This window comes from Rana temporaria, chromosome 13 (genome assembly GCF_905171775.1).
Source record: "Rana temporaria chromosome 13, aRanTem1.1, whole genome shotgun sequence".
Classification (NCBI taxonomy): domain Eukaryota; kingdom Metazoa; phylum Chordata; class Amphibia; order Anura; family Ranidae; genus Rana; species Rana temporaria.
The window spans coordinates 2,358,666-2,381,287 of record NC_053501.1 but is presented as its reverse complement, the minus strand read 5'-3'; the positions used below and the strand labels follow the sequence as shown (position 1 = coordinate 2,381,287).

General features: G+C 51.9%; 1 protein-coding gene across 1 annotated transcript in view; it reads left to right on the top strand.

The window, feature by feature from the left end:
* Positions 1-22,622, top strand: part of PPP2R5C (protein phosphatase 2 regulatory subunit B'gamma) — a gene marked incomplete in the record, with an annotated part of 75,617 nt that overhangs the window by 16,379 nt on the left and 36,616 nt on the right. The window contains 4 exon segments of the mRNA XM_040333202.1: positions 11,659-11,858; positions 17,678-17,788; positions 21,434-21,526; positions 21,610-21,740. Coding sequence (XP_040189136.1) covers positions 11,659-11,858; positions 17,678-17,788; positions 21,434-21,526; positions 21,610-21,740 — 535 coding nt within the window.

The following is a 22,622-nucleotide window of genomic DNA, read 5'->3' as shown; positions in this document are numbered from 1 at the left end:
GCCGGCGCGAGTTTGGAGGTAAGTGCTTTATGAATACTGCACTAGCCTCTCAAATTTGCGCCGGATCGTAAATCGGATAGATTTACGTGGATCTAAAGATCCGCAAATCTATCTGAATCTACCCCATTGGAGACGATTGTGATCTTCCAGAGTCACATAGTTACTCAGGTTTAACCACTTAAGCCCCGGACCATATTGCTGCCTAAAGACCCAAGGTGTTTTTACAGTTTGGGACTGCGTCGCTTTAACTGACAATTGCGCGGTCGTGCGACGTGGCTCCCAAACAAAATTGGCGTCCTTTTTTCCCCACAAATAGAGCTTTCTTTTGGTGGTATTTGATCACCTCGGCGGTTTTTATTTTTTGCGCTATAAACAAAAATAGAGGGACAATTTTGAAAAAAATGCAATATTTTTTACTTTTTGCTATAATAAATATCCCCCAAAAACATATATAAAAAAATTGTTTTTCCTCAGTTTAGGCCAATACGTATTCTTGTACCTATTTTTGGTAAAAAAAATCGCAATAATCGTTTATCGATTGGTTTGCGCAAAATTTATAGCGTTTACAAAATAGGGGATAGTTTTATTGCATTTTTATTTAAATTTTTTTTTTTTTACTACTAATGGCGGCGATCAGCGATTTTTTTCGTGACTGCGACATTATGGCGGACACTTCGGACAATTTTGACACATTTTTGTAACCATTGTCATTTTCACAGCAAAAAATGCATTTAAATTGCATTCTTTATTGTGAAAATGACAGTTGCAGTTTGGGAGTTAACCACAGGGGGCGCTGTAGGAGTTAGTGTTCACCTAGTGTGTGTTTACAACTGTAGGGGGGTGTGGCTGTAGGAATGACGTCATCGATCGAGTCTCCCTTATAAAAGGGATCACTCGATCGATGCAGCGCCATAGTGAAGCACGGGGAAGCTGTGTTTACATACGGCTCTCCCCGTTCTTCAGCTCCGGGGAGCGATCGCGACGGAGCGGCTATAAACAAATAGCCGCGCCGTCGTCCCGGATCGCTCCCCGAGGGGACCCGACCGCCGCAAGTCGCGGGGGGGGGGTCCCGATCGGACCCCCGACCCACGTCTAGGCAGGGACGTACAGGTACGCCAATGTGCCTGTACGTGCCATTCTGCCGACGTATATGTACATGCGGCGGTCGGGAAGGGGTTAAAAAAGACACAAGTCCATCCAGTCCAACCATAAAAAATATCATACAATCTAGGGTTATACCGATAACTAGTATCGGTATCGGGACCGATACTGAGCATTTGCGCGAGTACGTGTGCGATTCAGATAATTGAGCAGCGCGATCGTGGCATAACGATTTTTCTAAAAAATGTTCTGCGCTTGTTGCCCAAAAAGGAGAGCATTGGCTTATTTTCGAGTGATAAACGCACATAGGGGGGGGGGGGGGGGCGGCCCACGAAGTGACGAGCGGGAACTCTTGTTCCTCTGTGTGAATGGAGCCCAAAACGTGTTGTGACAACATTCGCAGAAATGTTGCATAGTCGCCGCGTACACAGAGATGTGTTATGAAAACAATCCTCAGATATGCAGAGATTACTTTTTTACATTTTGGGTTTAAAGGAGAAGTGCGGGGAAAGCTGGTCTATTCGTTTTGCGCTCCTGTGACGTCAGCTGAGATCTGCTCTCTGCTGACGTCACCAATGTCAGTCCACGTCATCCCGACCACGGAGTCTGGATTCGTCATGTGCCTGGACTGACACCCAGCTCAGCCTCTCAGTGAGCCGATGAGACCCTGAGCTGGCCGCCCTCTACACAGCCCAGCGCTCCAATGAGCAGAGAGCTGACTGACGGTACACCGCTCTCTGCTCGGGCAGCTCTGAAAATTCCTTTACTTTTTTTTTAATAAGCTACACAACGAATATGGCTAAAAATCGCACTTCAGTTCTTCGTCTGCTGCAGTGGTCTCCAAACTGGCCCATTGCTTGCTTTTTTTATTTGGCCCTTGGGGCATCACTCCTCCCACTGATACCAGCCATGGGGCTGACGGGGCACTGTTCCTCCCACGGACGCCGGTGACGGGGCTCTGTTCCTCCCACGGACGCCGGTGACGGGGCTCTGTTCCTCCCACGGACGCCGGTGACGGGGCTCTGTTCCTCCCACGGACGCCGGTGACGGGGCTCTGTTCCTCCCACGGACGCCGGTGACGGGGCTCTGTTCCTCCCACGGACGCCGGTGACGGGGCTCTGTTCCTCCCACGGACGCCGGTGACGGGGCTCTGTTCCTCCCACGGACGCCGGTGACGGGGCTCTGTTCCTCCCACGGACGCCGGTGACGGGGCTCTGTTCCTCCCACGGACGCCGGTGACGGGGCTCTGTTCCTCCCACGGACGCCGGTGACGGGGCTCTGTTCCTCCCACGGACGCCGGTGACGGGGCTCTGTTCCTCCCACGGACGCCGGTGACGGGGCTCTGTTCCTCCCACGGACGCCGGTGACGGGGCTCTGTTCCTCCCCGCTGACGCCGGTGACGGGGGGCACTGTTCCTCCCCGCTGACGCCGGTGACGGGGGGCACTGTTCCTCCCCGCTGACGCCGGTGACGGGGGGCACTGTTCCTCCCCGCTGACGCCGGTGACGGGGGGCACTGTTCCTCCCCGCTGACGCCGGTGACGGGGGGCACTGTTCCTCCCCGCTGACGCCGGTGACGGGGGGCACTGTTCCTCCCCGCTGACGCCGGTGACGGGGGGCACTGTTCCTCCCCGCTGACGCCGGTGACGGGGCCCACTGTTCCTCCCGCTGACGCCGGTGACGGGGCCCACTGTTCCTCCCGCTGACGCCGGTGACGGGGCCCATTGTTCCTCCCACTGACGCAAGGTAAATTTCTACTTCCATTGGCCACACTCCGGCCCCCCCTTAAGTCTAAGCGACATTAAACTGGCCCTTTGTTTAGAAAGTTTGGAGACCCCTGATCTAGTGGAAAGATTATCTTCTATGTCTTGCGTTTGTTGATTTATTATCAGTTCCTCTTTAGGCTTTATTGGGTTTTCTGCCATGTTTGTTGCTCTCTTCATAGAATGACGGAAATTATAAATGTACAGAGAGGATGCAAAGGGTTCACATACTTTTATTTGGACCCCAACGATGGAAGGTTCTTCTCTTTGGGTGTTTGGTAAGCGGGGATCTTATTGGAGGGAGTGGTTGGATAGAGGACTGTGACATCTGTATCAGATCTTCAATGTCGCATATCATTAACAACTGGAACGTCAGACCATTTCCTGGGAAATTTTTATTTTTTTATTTTTTTTAGAGAGCTGTTACCATTTTCAGCAAACATTTTACTGTCATCCACACCTTGTTAGATCTTTATCGGGTTGGCTGAGGAATCCTTCTGCCTCAAGTCGGCCTAAGGCGGCATTCACACCGGCTTAAAAAAAAATACGTTTCTTCTACAGGAGTTTTGTGTTCAGCCTATAGCAGCGTCTCGATGTTCTCCTACGTGTCCATCATGCACATTAGGACGATTGCAGGCATATTTTGAGCTCAACGTTTAGACCCCTTTCACACTGGGGTGTTTCTCAGGCCCTTGGGTGCTTTCACACAGAGGCGCTGCGCTAGCCGGCGACGGGGCTCTGCTCCTCCCGGCGACGGGGGCTCTGCTCCTCCCGGCGACGGGGGCTCTGCTCCTCCCCGACGACAGGGCTCTGCTCCTCCCCGACGACGGGGGCTCTGCTCCTCCCCGACGACGGGGGCTCTGCTCCTCCCCGGCGACGGGGCTCTGTTCCTCCCGGCGACGGGGCTCTGTTCCTCCCGGCGACGGGGCTCTGTTCCTCCCGGCGACGGGTCCCTGTTCCTCCCGGCGACGGGTCCCTGTTCCTCCCGGCGACGGGTCCCTGTTCCTCCCGGCGACGGGTCCCTGTTCCTCCCGGCGACGGGTCCCTGTTCCTCCCGGTCGGGAGACGGGGCGCGCACTTCCTTGCACGGTCGCCGGCGACGGGGCGCGCACTTCCTTGCACGGTCGCCGGCGACGGGGCTCAACAGAGATCAACAGCTTCTAAAGCTGAAGAACGGGGAGAGGTGAGTGTAAACACACCTTTCCCCGTTCTTCTCTGTGGCAGTGACACTGATCGTCTGTTCCCTGTTATAGGGAACGATGATCACTGACGTCAGACCTACAGCCACGCCCCCTACAGTAAGAATCACTTCCTTAGGGCACACTTAACCCCTGTAGCACCACCCTAGTGGTTAACCCCCTTCACTGCCATTTTCACAGTAACCAGTGCATTTTTATAGCACTTTTCGTTGTGAAAATCACAATGGTCCCAAAAATGTGTCCTATGTGTCCGCCATAATGTCGCAGTCACGAAAGAAAAACCTGATCGCCGCCATTACTAGTAAAAAAAAAATTATTAATAAAAATGCCATAAAACTATTCCCTTATTTTGTAAATGCTATAACTTTTGCGCAAACCAATCAATAAACGCTTATTGTAGAAGAATACGTATCGGCCTAAACTGGGGAAAAATATATTTTTGGGGGATATTTATTACAGCAAAAAGTTAAAAATATTGCATTTCTTTTTTTTCAAAATTGTCGCTCTATTTTTGTTTATAGTGCAAAAAAATCAAATACCACCAAAAGAAAGCTTTATTCGTGGGGGGAAAAAAGGACGCCAATTTTGTTTAGGAGGCACGACCGCGCAATTGTCAGTTAAAGCGACGCAGTGCGGAATCGCAAAAAGGGGCCTGGTCTTTTACCTGCATAATGGGCCGGGGCTGAAGTGGTTAAAGAGAACATAGCCTCAGATTTAGGGGGAACCATAGGAGTATAGGGTGCCGGGAATCCCACAGATGGGGGTGAATGGCAGGTGAAATCCGAGACACTTGGCGGTCATGCTGCGTCTCCTCCGTCATTTCATGTTCGGCTGCACTGGACTTTTATTTGGAAGTCGCAAAACAACCCGAATCCTCGGATTTATAATGGAGGAATTGTTGGGTTCTGGTCGATTTTTTTTTTTTTTTTTTTTTCTCTCCCTCCCCTTCATGTCAAGCGGTCATATTTTTAGCCCTCAGAAGCGGAGTTGGTCAGCTGCTGTCATTTAGCACCTTTCTAGATACAGAGCTCTCCGCCATCAATGGTTTCCCAGCAACAATGACGAAGGCTGTAATTGAGTTTGACTTGCATTGTGTGTTATTTACTGTCATCAGCCGGCTGCCTCCCTCCCCCTCCCTTTCCTCCTCGGTATCGGTTGCGGCTCGCACACACAGTAGTCAGGGGAGTGATATTCGGAGTTGGGTCTCATCCAGACAGCAGGAAGCTGCAATAAAACCGGCGTGATACCAAGCAAAAATAATAAAAAAAGATGGCGGCCGAAAACATTCACCCACGTCTTATTTCCGAAGCTCCCCTTATACGGGAGATGTTATTTTATCTACTTGGCTGAGACGTTGGCCAAAATTTAAGTCTGTACTAGGGTTGTCCCAATACCACTTTTTTAGGACCGAGTACAAGTACGATACTTCTTTTTTTTCAAGTACTCGCCGATACCGAATACCACATATGCAGCCATGTCCCCCCACATATGCAGCCATGTCCCCCCACATATTGCAGCCATGTCCCCCCCACATATTGCAGCCATGTCCCCCTACATATTGCAGCCATGTCCCCCCACATATTGCAGCCATGTCCCCCTACATATTGCAGCCATGTCCCCCTACATATTGCAGCCATGTCCCCCTACATATTGCAGCCATGTCCCCCTACATATTGCAGCCATGTCCCCCTACATATTGCAGCCATGTCCCCCTACATATTGCAGCCATGTCCCCCCTACATATTGCAGCCATGTCCCCCCTACATATTGCAGCCATGTCCCCCCTACATATTGCAGCCATGTCCCCCCTACATATTGCAGCCATGTCCCCCCCCACATATTACAGCCATGTCCCCCCCACATATTGCAGCCATGTCCCCCCATACCTAGATACCGCCGCCTTTTAGTTAATCAGCGTGCAGGGAACATTACAGCTTTAATTTAAATAGCTGTGTGTTCCGCGCCGCGTATAGACACTCCCCCTTACTCGGGATTGGACGGGTGATCTGCACTTTGATAGACAGATCACCCGCCAATCCCGAGCAAGGACGAGTGTTTATGCGCGGCGGGGAACAGACCGCTATTCAAATGAAAGCTGTAATGTTCCCTGCATGCTGAATAACTAGGCGGCATTGCGGCGGCAGGGGGGGGGGGGGGGTTAGTATCGGATCTGGCATCGGGGGCATTTGCGGGAGTACAAGTACTCCCACAAATGCTCAGTATCGGTACCGATACTGGTATCGGTTTTGGGACAACCCTAGTCTGTACTCAAGAGGCGGCGGGCCGCCTGTTCTGGGTTACTGAGTAAAGCAGGGATCGCTAATTGGCGGACCACGACCCCCCCCAAACCGAGTCAGTCCTACGTGGACACTACACCACTGCCTGCCCCCCCCCAAATCTTCACAGCAGGGCAGGAGGTGCAACATGCCTGGATGGAGGACGGGAGCTGCCCCACTTTTTAGGATAAGCGGGTGATTGGTTGCTAGAACGCAGGGCGGTCCTAGCAACCCAATCACCCACTTAACAGAAAAAGTTGGAAAGTTCCCGTCCTCCATCCTGATCTGTCACCCCAAACCCCACCCGGCTATGTGAGGTAAGCCTGGAAGGGGGGGACTGATGTAAAGAAAGGGGATGGGTGTGATGGGCCGTGACATTAAGGGGGGCTTCGATGTAAAAGGGAGGAGGATTTTGGTGGTTAGGATGGCTCTCCTACAGACTGATAAAAGACAATTTGGTGTCATGCTGCCGTGTCGGTCCTGGAACTATGATGTCTCCATCAGATGGGAGGTCATCAACCATTGTTACAGGAGCCCCCCGTCATCCTCTGGGGGAGCCCCCCATCATCCTCTGAGGGAGCCCCCCGTCATCCTCAAGAGCAGTGGTTCACAACCTGGGGGTCGAATGATGATTTGCCAGGGGTCACCGAATCCTGGGCCAGTCTTGACGCCCCGCACCGCTCTCCCAGCCTGTTTGTGGCCGCCCAGCTGGGCTGTTCCTGGAGCCCGCGGCCGCTCACTCAACCTCTTGGCAGCCGCCCATTTAGTTCACGGAATGGCTGGGGGGCCGAGACTAGAGGTCAGCTGACCGGTGAGGAATTTGAAGTGGGAGGGGCTGAAGGAGACACCATGTCCTGATTTCTGCATAGGTGCCACTGCTACGAGACACCACAAAGTCGGAGACACAGTGAATAACACTACCTGTGATTAGAGTTGCTGTTAAAAGTTTCCACTTCAGTTCTCAGATCAGCAGATGACCTTCATCAAAAGCACCCAAGCTGGCTGATCAGAACTCCCCCCAGCACTGCCACTCATCCCATCCCCCCCCCCACCCCCCCAAAGGAGTAAGAGAAGGAAAAAATAGAGTATACATGTAAGGGAGAGGAAAAAAGGGGGAGGAACTTCCGACAACAAATGTTCGATGGGAGCTTGTTGTCGGAAAATCGGACCGTGTGTAGGCTCCATTGGACAGAATTGTGAGAGCTGGTTCTCAATTTTTCCGACAGCAAAAGTTCTTGTCGGAAAATCCGACTCATGCTCGGAATCATTGAACTTCATCATTCTCGGCTCGTCGTCGTGTTGTACGTCACCACGTTCGGAATTTCCAACAACATTTGTGTGACCGTGTGTATGCAACACGAGTTTGAGCCAACATTTTGTCGGAATGTCCGATCGTGTGTACGCGGCATTAGAGGACAAGAAAAACGGCTAGAGAAAGGGATGGGAGGGGGAAAAAACTAAGAAATTAGGATAGAGAGAGATGAAAGGGAAAGAAAGGAGAACAAAGAGTGATACATTCTAAAATCTACCATAATACTGTACAAGTGGAAGGGACTCGGAGCGCTAAATGTCCGTGGGTTCGGGGCGCAAATTGCTTGACTTGCCTTGGGTGCTGACAACCCACACTACGAAAATAATTTTACTATTGGGGGGGGGGGTTGTTCCCCACAACTTGATAAATTTTACCCAGGGGTCACAGCACTATAAAGGTTGAGAGTCACTGCTCCGGAGGAACAAAAAGTCCTAGGAGGAGTCCTAAGCTGGCCATAGATGGATCGAATTTCAAAGAAAGGGTACTAAAGAGTCCTAAGATGGCCATATAGTCAGATTTTGAAGGAAGGGTCCTAAGCTGACCATAGAGGGACATAATTTAGGAGGATGAGTCTTAAGTTGGTGATAGATGGAAAACATTTTGTTGGAAGAGTTCTAGGAAGATTCCTAAGCTGGCCATAGATGAATAGAATATGGAAGGAGGAGTCCTAAGCTTTCCATAGATGGACAGACTTCTCGAAGGAGGAGTCCTAGGCTGGCCATAGATGGACAGGCTTCTCGAAGGAGGAGTCCTAAGCTGTCCATAGATGGACAGGCTTCTCGAAGGAGGAGTCCTAAGCTGTCCATAGATGGACAGGCTTCTCGAAGGAGGAGTCCTAAGCTGTCCATAGATGGACAGGCTTCTCGAAGGAGGAGTCCTAAGCTGTCCATAGATGGACAGGCTTCTCGAAGGAGGAGTCCTAAGCTGTCCATAGATGGACAGGCTTCTCGAAGGAGGAGTCCCTAAGCTGTCCATAGATGGACAGGCTTCTCGAAGGAGGAGTCCTAAGCTGTCCATAGATGGACAGGCTTCTCGAAGGAGGAGTCCTAAGCTGTCCATAGATGGACAGGCTTCTCGAAGGAGGAGTCCTAGGCTGTCCATAGATGGACAGACTTTTCGAAGGAGGAGTCCTTCGCTGGCCATAGATGGGACAGGCTTTTCGAAGGAGGAGTCCTAAGCTGTCCATAGATGGACAGGCTTCTCGAAGGAGGAGTCCTAAGCTGTCCATAGATGGACAGGCTTCTCGAAGGAGGAGTCCTAAGCTGTCCATAGATGGACAGGCTTCTCGAAGGAGGAGTCCTAAGCTGTCCATAGATGGACAGGCTTCTCGAAGGAGGAGTCCTAGGCTGTCCATAGATGGACAGACTTTTCGAAGGAGGAGTCCTTCGCTGGCCATAGATGGGACAGGCTTTTCGAAGGAGGAGTCCTAAGCTGTCCATAGATGGACAGGCTTTTCGAAGGAGGAGTCCTAAGCTGTCCATAGATGGACAGGCTTTTCGAAGGAGGAGTCCTAAGCTGTCCATAGATGGACAGACTTTTCGAAGGAGGAGTCCTAGGCTGTCCATAGATGGACAGGCTTCTCGAAGGAGGAGTCCTAGGCTGTCCATAGATGGACAGGCTTCTCGAAGGAGTCGTCCTAAGCTGGCCATAGATGGACAGACTTTTCGAAGGAGTCATCCTAAGCTGGCCATAGATGGACAGACTTTTCGAAGGAGTCGTCCTAAGCTGGCCATAGATGGACAGACTTTTCGAAGGAGTCGTCCTAGGCTGGCCATAGATGGACAGACTTTTCGAAGGAGGAGTCCTAGACTGGCCAGAGATGGACAGACTTTTCGAAGGAGTCGTCCTAAGCTGGCCAAAGATGGACAGACTTTTGGAAGGAGTCGTCCTAAGCTGGCCATAGATGGACAGACTTTTCGAAGGAGTTGTCCTAAGCTGGCCATAGATGGACAGACTTTTCGAAGGAGTTGTCCTAAGCTGGCCATAGATGGAAAGACTTCTCGAAGGAGGAGTCCTAAGCTGTCCATAGATAGACAGACTTTTCGAAGGAGGAGTCCTAGACTGGCCATAGATGGACAGGCTTCTCGAAGGAGTCGTCCTAAGCTGGCCATAGATGGGCAGAATTTCGGCTGTACGAAGGCTTCTGAGGGTTATAGTTTGCCTGGATTCAAACATTTTGTGTTGTCACTGGACAAGGAAGAAAGGCAGAATCTTCCAATAGGGGACACGGGATCCATTGGCCACTAAGAGGTTAGTTGGCGGGGTCTCTTCCCTGTTTGTCATGTCTCAAGAAAGGAAGTAAAGGAAAATTTCCCCAGTGAGGCAAAGACCGCAAAAAAGATGCTCGTCGGAGGTTCTAACCCTTCCCTACTCCATCCCAAGAAAAAAAAAATCTACTGCTAGAGACATCCAGTCCGATTATTGTAATCGCTGAGACCGCGCTATGATTGGCCGTCACCTTCTCCATTCTGTTAATTGGTGGTTCTGTCGGTGGTGTACAGTTTTTGTTATAAACAAATGTCTCGGAACTTTGCGCAACTCTCTGCAACGTGATATATTTTGAATATGATTTGCAAGAAAAAAAAAATAGTTAGAGCCTCTTGTGCTGGGAGAGTAAACGCCTTATCACCAGCAGACATACGCACGTCGCACAACGCACATCACACCTTGCCTAACCCAAGGAGCTAAAAATACCCGACAGATAAGAGTCCTCTCCGATAAACACCATCCTCCACCCATGTGGCTGCCGCCTTCTGGTTACTTTAGGGATGTCGGTAACTGGGTGTGTGGCAGGGAAGGGGGGGGTGTGTTTTGGTTGATTGGCAACCTCCCCCCCCACCTTTTTGTTTTTATTGATTATCACATGTTATTTTTCTACAGAAATACATTTACACACCAATCCAATGATGAGAGCCAGAAATGACAAAGCAAATAAAAGCCGCACCGTTCATCAGGGGCAAAATGAAACCAAATAAATTGTAAAACGGGAGACATAAGGTTCTTTTTATCCAACCACCATCCAATACATCTACACATCATGGCCATTAATATGGAGTTGTGTCCCCCCCATCATGGCCATTAATATGGCGTTGTCTCCTCCCCATCATGGCCATTAATATGGAGTTGAGTGTCGTCGTCCCCCCCCCCCCCCCCCCACATCATGGCCATTAATATGGAGTTGTGTCCCCCCCACATCATGGCCATTAATATGGAGTTGCGTCCCCCCCCCTCCACATTATGGCCATTAGTATGGTTAATCTCAACCTTCGTAACAGCCACAAATTGGGCTTCTGTCAGGGAGGGAGCAGAGAAGCTGGAAAGCAAGGATTAGAATCTGGCTTATATTCACATTTCTTATTTAAAAAAAAAAAAAAAAAGTTTATTGAAGAGCAGTACAGTACAATTCAATGCCACCAGAACATCCTGGGGCGCAGTGAAAAACACACAATACATATTAATTTTTCGATATAGATTAATAATCGTCACTCAATATTAAATAGGTCTTCCTACTCAACTATGTACTAAAAGATCATATAAAGGCAGGAAAACCTGATAAGTGCACTTAGTTCCCAAGTCCATCCCGACACCCCTAGTGGGCACAAACTTATATTCACATTTCAATATCCTTTCACTGAAGAACCTTTATGCGGGTGTTTTGGGCTGAATGATTGGATGGATCTGTATTTAGTTTAATGCTTCGGAGTTCTTCGTAAACATTTATGTCCATATTCTTCCATTGGTCCATTCGTAATGAACCCGTAATCGGACCTGGAACTCGGTTTTATCTCCTTTTGTATGACAGGTAATGTTCAATATACTCCTCACAATGCAGGTTTAGGAGACCTGATTCTGTTGTGGCTTCCAGCCCACTACCATGCAGCAGGAGCGCCAACAATTGACTGACTACTGCAAGTGAAAGCATGGCGACCTCCATTACATTATTGATGTGACTAAATCTACACCTGGACGTTCCTCTGACATGCGCTTTCTCCTCTTTCTTTCTTTTCAGACGTTCCCCCGGCTGAGCAGGAAAAGTTGTTTGTCCAGAAGCTGCGCCAGTGTTGCGTCCTTTTCGACTTTGTCTCGGACCCCCTGAGTGATCTAAAATGGAAGGAGGTAAAGAGGGCGGCCCTGAGCGAGATGGTGGAATACATCACACACAACCGCAACGTCATCACGGAGCCCATCTACCCGGAGGTGGTTCATGTGGTGAGTCCAGGCCTTGGCCCGACTGGTCCGTTTCTAGTTTAGTTTCCATGTGATCTCCAGCCTTTCCCTGACCTCATTAGATATTCGGGGCACCAAGACGTATTTCCCGAAGCTGACATCTCAGCGAGTCCGACCGCTACAGAGAAATCGACTTTTCCCAAGTCCTTAGCAGGTTTAGGAAGCAACAGAAACGCCCTTTAAGGGGGATCCACAAAATAAAAAAGCATCGGCCTGTGACAAAAGTTTTATTGCACCTACCTGTCCTTCAGACTTTTCCCTAAAACTTCAGAGCTCCTTCCACCCACCTACCTGTCCTTCAGACTTTTCCCTAAAACTTCAGAGCTCCTTCCACCCACCTACCTGTCCTTCAGACCTTTCCCTAAAACTTCAGAGCTCCTTCCACCCACCTACCTGTCCTTCAGACTTTTCCCTAAAACTTCAGAGCTCCTTCCACCCACCTACCTGTCCTGCTTCAGACTTTTCCCTAAAACTTCAGAGCTCCTTCCACCCACCCACCCACCTACCTGTCCTTCAGACTTTTCCCTAAAACTTCAGAGCTCCTTCCACCCACCCACCTACCTGTCCTTCAGACTTTTCCCTAAAACTTCAGAGCTCCTTCCACCCACCTACCTGTCCTTCAGACCTTTCCCTAAAACTTCAGAGCTCCTTCCACCCACCTACCTGTCCTTCAGACTTTTCCCTAAAACTTCAGAGCTCCTTCCACCCACCTACCTGTCCTGCTTCAGACTTTTCCCTAAAACTTCAGAGCTCCTTCCACCCACCCACCCACCTACCTGTCCTTCAGACTTTTCCCTAAAACTTCAGAGCTCCTTCCACCCACCTACCTGTCCTTCTTCTTCAGACCTTTCCCTAAAACTTCAGAGCTCCTTCCACCCACCTACCTGTCCTTCAGACTTTTCCCTAAAACTTCAGAGCTCCTTCCACCCACCTACCTGTCCTTCAGACTTTTCCCTAAAACTTCAGCACTCCTTCCACCCACCTACCTGTCCTTCAGACTTTTCCCTAAAACTTCAGAGCTCCTTCCACCCACCTACCTGTCCTTCTTCAGACTTTTCCCTAAAACTTCACAGCTCCTTCCACCAATCATTCTGGGCTTCCTGGTATGTGGAAGAGTATGATGCCCCCTACTGGTGACACCTTACGCCAGTGGTTCTTAACCTGGGGGTCAAATGATTATTTGCCAGGGGTCACCAAATCCTGGCCTGTTTCTGAAGCCCACACCGCTCTCCCAGCCTTTTCTCGGCCGCCCAGCTGGGCTGTTCCTGGAGCCCGCAGCCGCCCACTCAGCCTCTTTGAAGCGGCCCATTCAGTTCACAGCATGGCTGGGGGGGGCAGAGACCAGAAGTCAGCTGACTGGTGAGGAACGTGAAGTGGGAGGGGCTGAAGGAGACCCTATCGCCTGATTTCAGCATAGGTGTCACTGCTGCGAGACACCACGGTAGTACGGGTTCCACGATACGATAATTTTACTGTTAGGGGTCCCCACAATTTGTGAAACGTTATCAAGGGGTCACGATGTTATCAAGGGGTCACGGCACTAGGAGGGTTGAGAACACTGCCTTACGCCCTCCGTTGTGTGAAGAAAGCCGTATTATCCTCCCTGGACTTTTTTGATATGTTTTGTTTACATGTTACTGTGAGAAATCCAGGACTATATCCGCCGTCAATGCTTCCTCTGTCCAGAACCAGCACCATCCAAGACTCTCCACCCCCCCAGAGAACTGGGATCGGCCCTGTGACAAACCCTCGTCCTCAAACAGGACTATGTCCGCTGTCAATGCTTCCTCTGTCCAGAACCAGCACTACCCAAGACTCTCCACCCCCCCCCCCCCCCCCAGTCACCAGACAACACCTCAGTGTCGGGTAAAAAACAGCAGACTCACTTTATTCAAGCACAGAAATCACTCCGAGACACTTCCCACCACCCTTGGATTCAGGGAAGATTAAACTGTCCAATGACAATGGACACACGGGTCAGGTGTGTTCAAACTTCTCATCAGTAAACAGTCTTATCAGCAGGGGGGCTGCTGGAGGAATCCCCCCTCCCTCTTTCCTCACAGCAAGACATTTACACATCCCATAATATTTAAGGCAGACACCACAATAGAATACAGTCACACCCCAAACCATCACAGCAAAGAGTCCACAACAGCATGAGACCACACACACACACACACACATACACATATATGTGTGCATTACCGGCCTCCTCAGACCCCCGTCCAGAGCACTGTGTGCATTACCGGCCTTCTCAGACCCCCGTCCAGAGCACTGTGTGCATTACAGGACTCCTCAGACCCCCGTCCAGAGCACTGTGTGCATTACCGGCCTCCTCAGACCCCCGTCCAGAGCACTGTGTGCATTACAGGACTCCTCAGACCCCCGTCCAGAGCACTGTGTGCATTACAGGACTCCTCAGACCCCCGTCCAGAGCACTGTGTGCATTACAGGCCTCCTCAGACCCCCGTCCAGAGCACTGTGTGCATTACAGGCCTCCTCAGACCCCCGTCCAGAGCACTGTGTGCGTTACAGGTCTCCTCAGACCCCCGTCCAGAGCACTGTGTGCATTACAGGACTCCTCAGACCCCCGTCCAGAGCACTGTGTGCATTACAGGTCTCCTCAGACCCCCGTCCAGAGCACTGTGTGCATTACAGGTCTCCTCAGACCCCCGTCCAGAGCACTGTGTACATTACAGGCCTCCTCAGACCCCCGTCCAGAGCACTGTGTGCATTACAGGCCTCCTCAGACCTCCGTCCAGAGCACTGTGTGCATTACAGGCCTCCTCAGACCTCCGTCCAGAGCACTGTGTGCGTTACAGGTCTCCTCAGACCCCCGTCCAGAGCACTGTGTGCATTACAGGTCTCCTCGGACCCCCGTCCAGAGCACTGTGTGCGTTACAGGCCTCCTCAGACCTCCGTCCAGAGCACTGTGTGCATTACAGGCCTCCTCCGACCTCCGTCCAGAGCACTGTGTGCATTACCGGCCTCCTCAGACCCCCGTCCAGAGCACTGTGTGCGTTACCGGCCTCCTCAGACCCCCGTCCAGAGCACTGTGTGCATTACCGGCCTCCTCAGACCCCCGTCCAGAGCACTGTGTGCATTACCGGCCTCCTCAGACCCCCGTCCAGAGAACTGTGCGTTACAGGCCTCCTCAGACCCCCATCCAGAGCACTGTGTGCGTTACCGGCCTCCTCAGACCCCCTGTCCAGAGCACTGTGTGCATTACTGGCCTCCTCAGACCTCCGTCCAGAGCACTGTGTGCATTACAGGTCTCCTCAGACCCCCGTCCAGAGCACTGTGTGCATTACAGGTCTCCTCAGACCCCCGTCCAGAGCACTGTGCGTTACAGGCCTCCTCAGACCCCCATCCAGAGCACTGTGTGCATTACCGGCCTCCTCAGACCTCCGTCCAGAGCACTGTGTGCATTACAGGTCTCCTCAGACCCCCGTCCAGAGCACTGTGTACATTACAGGTCTCCTCAGACCCCCGTCCAGAGCATTGTGTGCATTACAAGTCTCCTCAGACCCCCGTCCAGAGCACTGTGCGTTACAGGCCTCCTCAGACCCCCATCCAGAGCACTGTGTGCGTTACCGGCCTCCTCAGACCCCCTGTCCAGAGCACTGTGTGCATTACAGGCCTCCTCAGACCCCCGTCCAGAGCACTGTGTGCATTACAGGTCTCAGACTCCCGTCCAGAGCACTGTGTGCGTTACAGGCCTCCTCAGACCCCCGCCCAGAGCACTGTGTGCATTACAGGTCTCCTCAGACCCTCGTCCAGAGCACAGTGTGCGTTACCGGCCTCCTCAGACCCCCGTTCAGAGCACTGTGTGCATTACAGGTCTCCTCAGACCCCCGTCCAGAGCACTGTGTACATTACCGGCCTCCTCAGACCCCCGTCCAGAGCACTGTGTGCGTTACCGGCCTCCTCAGACCCCCGTCCAGAGCACTGTGTGCGTTACCGGCCTCCTCAGACCCCCGTCCAGAGCACTGTGTGCATTACAGGTCTCCTCAGACCCCCGTCCAGAGCACTGTGTGCATTACAGGTCTCCTCAGACCCCCGTCCAGAGCACTGTGTGCGTTACAGGCCTCCTCAGACCCCCGTCCAGAGCACTGTGTGCATTACAGGTCTCCTCAGACCCCCGTCCAGAGCACTGTGTGCATTACAGGTCTCCTCAGACCCCCGTCCAGAGCACTGTGTGCATTACAGGCCTCCTCAGACCTCCGTCCAGAGCACTGTGTGCATTACAGGTCTCCTCAGACCCCCGTCCAGAGCATTGTGTGCATTACAGGTCTCCTCAGACCCCCGTCCAGAGCATTGTGTGCATTACAGGTCTCCTCAGACCCCCGTCCAGAGCACTGTGCGTTACAGGCCTCCTCAGACCCCCATCCAGAGCACTGTGTGCGTTACCGGCCTCCTCAGACCCCCTGTCCAGAGCACTGTGTGCATTACAGGTCTCAGACCCCCGTCCAGAGCACTGTGTGCGTTACAGGCCTCCTCAGACCCCCGTCCAGAGCACTGTGTGCATTACAGGTCTCAGACCCCCGTCCAGAGCACTGTGTGCGTTACAGGCCTCCTCAGACCCCCGTCCAGAGCACTGTGTGCATTACAGGTCTCCTCAGACCCTCGTCCAGAGCACAGTGTGCGTTACCGGCCTCCTCAGACCCCCGTCCAGAGCACTGTGTGCATTACAGGTCTCCTCAGACCCCCGTCCAGAGCACTGTGTACATTACCGGCCTCCTCAGACCCCCGTCCAGAGCACTGTGTGCGTTACCGGCCTCCTCAGACCCCCGTCCAGAGCACTGTGTGCGTTACCGGCCTCCTCAGACCCCCGTCCAGAGCACTGTGTGCATTACAGGTCTCCTCAGACCCCCGTCCAGAGCACTGTGTGCATTACAGGTCTCCTCAGACCCCCGTCCAGAGCACTGTGTGCATTACAGGTCTCCTCAGACCCCCGTCCAGAGCACTGTGTGCATTACAGGTCTCCTCAGACCCCCGTCCAGAGCACTGTGTGCATTACAGGCCTCCTCAGATCCCTGTCCAGAGCACTGTGTGCATTACAGGCCTCCTCAGACCCCCGTCCAGAGCACTGTGTGCATTACAGGACTCTTCAGACCCCCGTCCAGAGCACTGTGTGCATTACAGGTCTCCTCAGACCCCCGTCCAGAGCACTGTGTGCATTACAGGCCTCCTCAGACCCCCGTCCAGAGCACTGTGTGCATTACAGGCCTCCTCAGATCCCTGTCCAGAGCACTGTGTGCATTACAGGCCTCCTCAGACCCCCGTCCAGAGCACTGTGTGCATTACAGGACTCCTCAGACCCCCGTCCAGAGCACTGTGTGCATTACAGGTCTCCTCAGACCCCTGTCCAGAGCACTGTGTGCATTACCGGCCTCCTCAGACCCCCGTCCAGAGCACTGTGTGCATTACAGGTCTCCTCAGACCCCCGTCCAGAGCACTGTGTGCATTACAGGCCTCCTCAGACCCCCGTCCAGAGCACTGTGTGCATTACCGGCCTCCTCAGACCCCCGTCCAGAGCACTGTGTGCATTACAGGCCTCCTCAGACCCCCGTCCAGAGCACTGTGTGCATTACAGGCCTCCTCAGACCCCCGTCCAGAGCACTGTGTGCATTACAGGTCTCCTCAGACCCCCGTCCAGAGCACTGTGTGCATTACAGGTCTCCTCAGACCCCCGTCCAGAGCACTGTGTGCATTACAGGTCTCCTCAGACCCCCGTCCAGAGTGACTTAATTTGTATCTGAGTTTGTTCAAACCTTAATACCAAATCCTTTCTGTTTTAGTTTGCAGTGAACATGTTCCGGACATTACCCCCCTCCTCCAACCCCACCGGAGCCGAGTTTGATCCGGAGGAAGATGAGCCGACGTTAGAAGCCGCGTGGCCACACCTACAGGTATTTACCGCCATCTTATTTCTTTTTTACCATTCAAGCCGCGCTGTTCTTTGCATTTTTCAAACATATTTTAAAGGTTTGTATTCTGACTTGGCGTGTGGAGAAGCCGACACGTCCGTTACCAGCAGTCTGCTGTGCATGTTGGGGGTGCCTTGGCTTTTGGGGGTGCATCAGGCTCAAAATGACCGAGAGATTGACGGGTCCAATCGGCGGCCTTGTGCATACGAATGTTTAGTGGCTCAGGTGTAAAATTCTTAACGCATTGTGGCGCCCTAGAAGCTGCAAGGTGATGCGCACCGCCGCCAATGCAATTTAGGAAATTAAGTGAATCGGCCAAAGAATAAGTGGAGCAACGCACCACATCCCAAATGAATTGAAGAAAATGGAATAAGGGGTATTTTAAGGTGCCGGAAACTATATATATATATATATACAGTGGGGATGGAAAGTTTGGGCACCCCAGGTACAAATGTGTATTAATGTGCATAACAAAGCCAAGGAAAGATGGAAAAATCTCCAAAAGGCATCAAATTACAGATTAGACATTTTTATAATATGTCAGAAAAATATACCGTATTTTCCGGCGTATAAGACGACTTTCTGGATGCAAAAAAATGCATCCAAAGTCAGGGGTCGTCTTATACGCCGGGGACGGTCTCCCTGCTGTGAGAGCGTCAATGATTTAAAAGACGCTCCTTCTCCTCAGAGTGTTCTGTGATAGGCGGAACACAACATTTCCCAGCAGCGCCTCTGTTCTGTGTTCCTCCTATCACAGATGCCTTCTCATCCTCGGACGAGATGAGAAGTCGTCCGTGATAGGCAGAACACAGAACACTCTGAGGAGAAGGAGCGTCTTTTAAATCATTGACGCGCGCAGCACGGAGACTGTCACCGCACCGCACCGCCTGAAATCTATCCAGAAAAAAAGTGAGTGATGGCACTGTTTGCAGTGATTGCACTGGGGGGCAAGCTCAGGCACAGAGACAGAGAGGGGGCAAGCTCAGGCACAGAGACAGAGAGGGGGCAAGCTCAGGCACAGAGACAAAGAGGGGGCAAGCTCAGGCACAGAGACAGAGAGGGGGCAAGCTCAGGCACAGAGACAGAGAGGGGGCAAGCTCAGGCACAGAGACAGAGAGGGGGCAAGCTCAGGCACAGAGACAGAGAGGGGGCAAGCTCAGGCACAGAGACAAAGAGGGGGCAAGCTCAGGCACAGAGACAGAGAGGGGGCAAGCTCAGGCACAGAGACAGAGAGGGGGCAAGCTCAGGCACAGAGACAGAGAGGGGGCAAGCTCAGGCACAGAGACAGAGAGGGGGCAAGCTCAGGCACAGAGACAGAGAGGGGGCAAGCTCAGGCACAGAGACAGAGAGGGGGCAAGCTCAGGCACAGAGACAGAGAGGGGGCAAGCTCAGGCACAGAGACAGAGAGGGGGCAAGCTCAGGCACAGAGACAGAGAGGGGGCAAGCTCAGGCACAGAGACAGAGAGGGGGCAAGCTCGGGCACAGAGAGGGGGCAAGCTCGGGCACAGAGAGGGGGCAAGCTCGGGCACAGAGAGGGGGCAAGCTCAGGCACAGAGAGGGGGCAAGCTCAGGCACAGAGAGGGGGCAAGCTCAGGCACAATGGGGGCAAGTGATGGCACAGTGGGGGCATGTAATGTAATGGCACAGTGAGATTTGAAAAAGCCTGTTTCTGTCAGCGGTTCTGGCTCCCCCTCAGCTTCCAGAAAGACTAGTAAGAAGGGGGTAGTCTTATACAGTGAGTATATGCCAAAACCAAAATTTTTCCTGGAAAATTAGGGGGTCGTCTTATACGCCGTAAAATACGGTAGATTTTATTTCCATCATTTACACTTTCAAAATGACAGAAAACTGGCATCTATTGGCGCCCGTAGGCGGCACTCCCGGGAGCCAGTAAGCATTGGATGTTTTATGCCTCAGCACTGGAGCTGCTAAGCGTCCATGTATGTACATGAGGACCAATAAGCACCAGAGTTGGACCCGGTGCACCCCGTAACAGAACTTCTCAGACACCCCCCCTTTTCCTCCTTTCTGTGGGGGGGGGGGGGGGGTTGTGATGAGGACTGTGGCTTGGCTGTGAGAACCTAAAGCAGCATGAGTGTTATGTACGTCACTACAGCTTCTATAAACTACAGAGAGGGGATAACGCAGGCCTGGGAGTTCATCTCTTGATGGAATAATGGCGCCACCTGGTGGCACAAAACAGAAGCTGCACTCCACAGGCCAAGCTGGCCGTAAACTGAGCGAATGTTTGGCCTGTTCCTGATGGACCTGCCGATTTAAACCATGAGCGGTCCTGTTCCCCCCCCCAACCCAACCCCCCTCACCTGATAACCTTTCATTGAGAAATCAAAGGAGCCGTGCAGGAAATTGTCAGGTGAACAGCGGCTGCATCCAGTCAGAATACAATGGCCGACAGATTGGCCTGCAGATTTAACCATTCATGCTGCACAGCAAGGGGTCTCCAAACTTTCTAAACAAAGGGCCAGTTTACTGTCCTCCGGACTTTACAGGGGCCGGAATAGTGTCCCATCATTGGTGTCAGTGGGAGGAATAGTGTCCCATCATTGGTATCAGTGGGAGGAATAGTGTCCCATCATTGGTATCAGTGGGAGGAATAGTGTCCCATCATTGGTGTCAGTGGGAGGAATAGTGTCCCATCATTGGTGTCAGTGAGAGGAATAGTGTCCCATCATTGGTGTCAGTGGGAGGAATAGTGTCCCATCATTGGTGTCAGTGGGGGGAATAGTGTCCCATCATTGGTATCAGTGGGAGGAATAGTGTCCCGTCAGTGGGAGGAATAGTGTCCCATCATTGGTGTCAGTGGGAGGAATAGTGTCCCATCATTGGTGTCAGTGGGAGGAATAGTGTCCTGTCATTGGTGTCGGTGGGAGGAATAGTGTCCCATCATTAGTATCAGTGGGAGGAATAGTGTCCCATCATTGGTATCAGTGGGAGGAATAGTGTCCCATCATTGGTGTCGGTGGGAGGAATAGTGTCCCATCATTGGTGTCAGTGGGGGGAATAGTGTCCCATCATTGGTGTCAGTGGGAGGAATAGTGTCCCATCATTGGTGTCAGTGAGAGGAATAGTGTCCCATCATTGGTGTCAGTGGGAGGAATAGTGTCCCATCATTGGTGTCAGTGGGGGGAATAGTGTCCCATCATTGGTATCAGTGGGAGGAATAGTGTCCCGTCAGTGGGAGGAATAGTGTCCCATCATTGGTGTCAGTGGGAGGAATAGTGTCCCATCATTGGTGTCAGTGGGAGGAATAGTGTCCTGTCATTGGTGTCGGTGGGAGGAATAGTGTCCCATCATTAGTATCAGTGGGAGGAATAGTGTCCCATCATTGGTATCAGTGGGAGGAATAGTGTCCCATCATTGGTGTCGGTGGGAGGAATAGTGTCCCATCATTGGTGTCAGTGGGGGAATAGTGTCCCATCATTGGTGTCAGTGGGAGGAATAGTGTCCCATCATTGGTGTCAGTGGGAGGAATAGTGTCCCATCATTGGTGTCAGTGGGAGGAATAGTGTCCCATCATTGGTGTCAGTGGGAGGAATAGTGTCCCATCATTGGTGTCAGTGGGAGGAACCGGACTTGACTGACGTCTGTGTTTTGGTGTCTTTGCAGCTGGTCTACGAGTTTTTCCTGCGATTTTTGGAGTCTCCGGATTTCCAGCCGAACGTAGCGAAGAAATACATCGATCAGAAGTTTGTTCTTCAGGTACGTCTCGTGGCGTTTTCCTCCGGTAAGTGCTGGCGATGTGACGCGTTTGTAACCCTGCGTCTCCCCTCCCCCCTCCTCAGTTGTTGGAACTCTTCGACAGCGAAGACCCCAGAGAGCGAGATTTCCTGAAGACGACTCTGCACCGAATCTACGGCAAATTTTTAGGCCTTCGCGCTTACATAAGGAAGCAAATCAATAATATATTTTATAGGTAGGTGATCGGTTCAGTGTCTGTATTGTGTGCTCCCATCACTCCGGACTCCTCCATGTCAGGAATGTTCCTCCTGGAGGACACCGGATTGTCCCGGCAGATGTAACATTGTATCTCCTGATAAATAGGTAGATTCACAAAGAGTTAGGCCGGCTTATCAGTAGATATCAGTAGATAAACCGGCCTAACTCGGAATCTACACCGACTTATGTTTAAGTGTATTCTCAAACAGAGATACGCTTAAACATATCTAAGATACAACGGCTTGCGCCGTCCTATCTTAGGTTGCAATATTTTGGCCGCTAGGTGGCACTTCCATTGCGGTCGGCGTAGAATATGTAAATTAGTAGATACGCCGATTCACGAACGTACGCCCGGCCGACGCAGTACTTTTACGCCGTTTACGTTAGAGATAGGCCGCGTAAAGTTAGAGCTAGGCCCTAGTTGGAATAGTAATGTTAAGTATGGCCGCCGTTCCCGCGTCGAAATTCGAATTTTTTGCGTAAGTCGTCCGTGAATCGGGATTTACGTTGTTTACGTCCACGTCGAAATCAATAGGCCCGTGCGGCGTACTTAGCCGCAATGCACACTGGGAAATGTAGGCGCCCGGCGCATGCGCAGTTAGAAAGGCCTCATTAACATAAAACACGCCCCCTCAGACACATTTGAATTATGCGCCCTTACGCCCGCCGCATTGACGCTACGCCGCCGTAACTTAGCAGGCAAGTACATTGTGAATCATGTACTTGCCTCACTAACTTACGGTGGCGTAGCCTAAATGCCTTAAGCTACGCCGCCGCAAAGTTGCACTACAGAAGGTTTTTCACCCCCATGCATAGAATGCAAACCTCGAGGGTTTACAGCCACTTTAAGTATTATCCA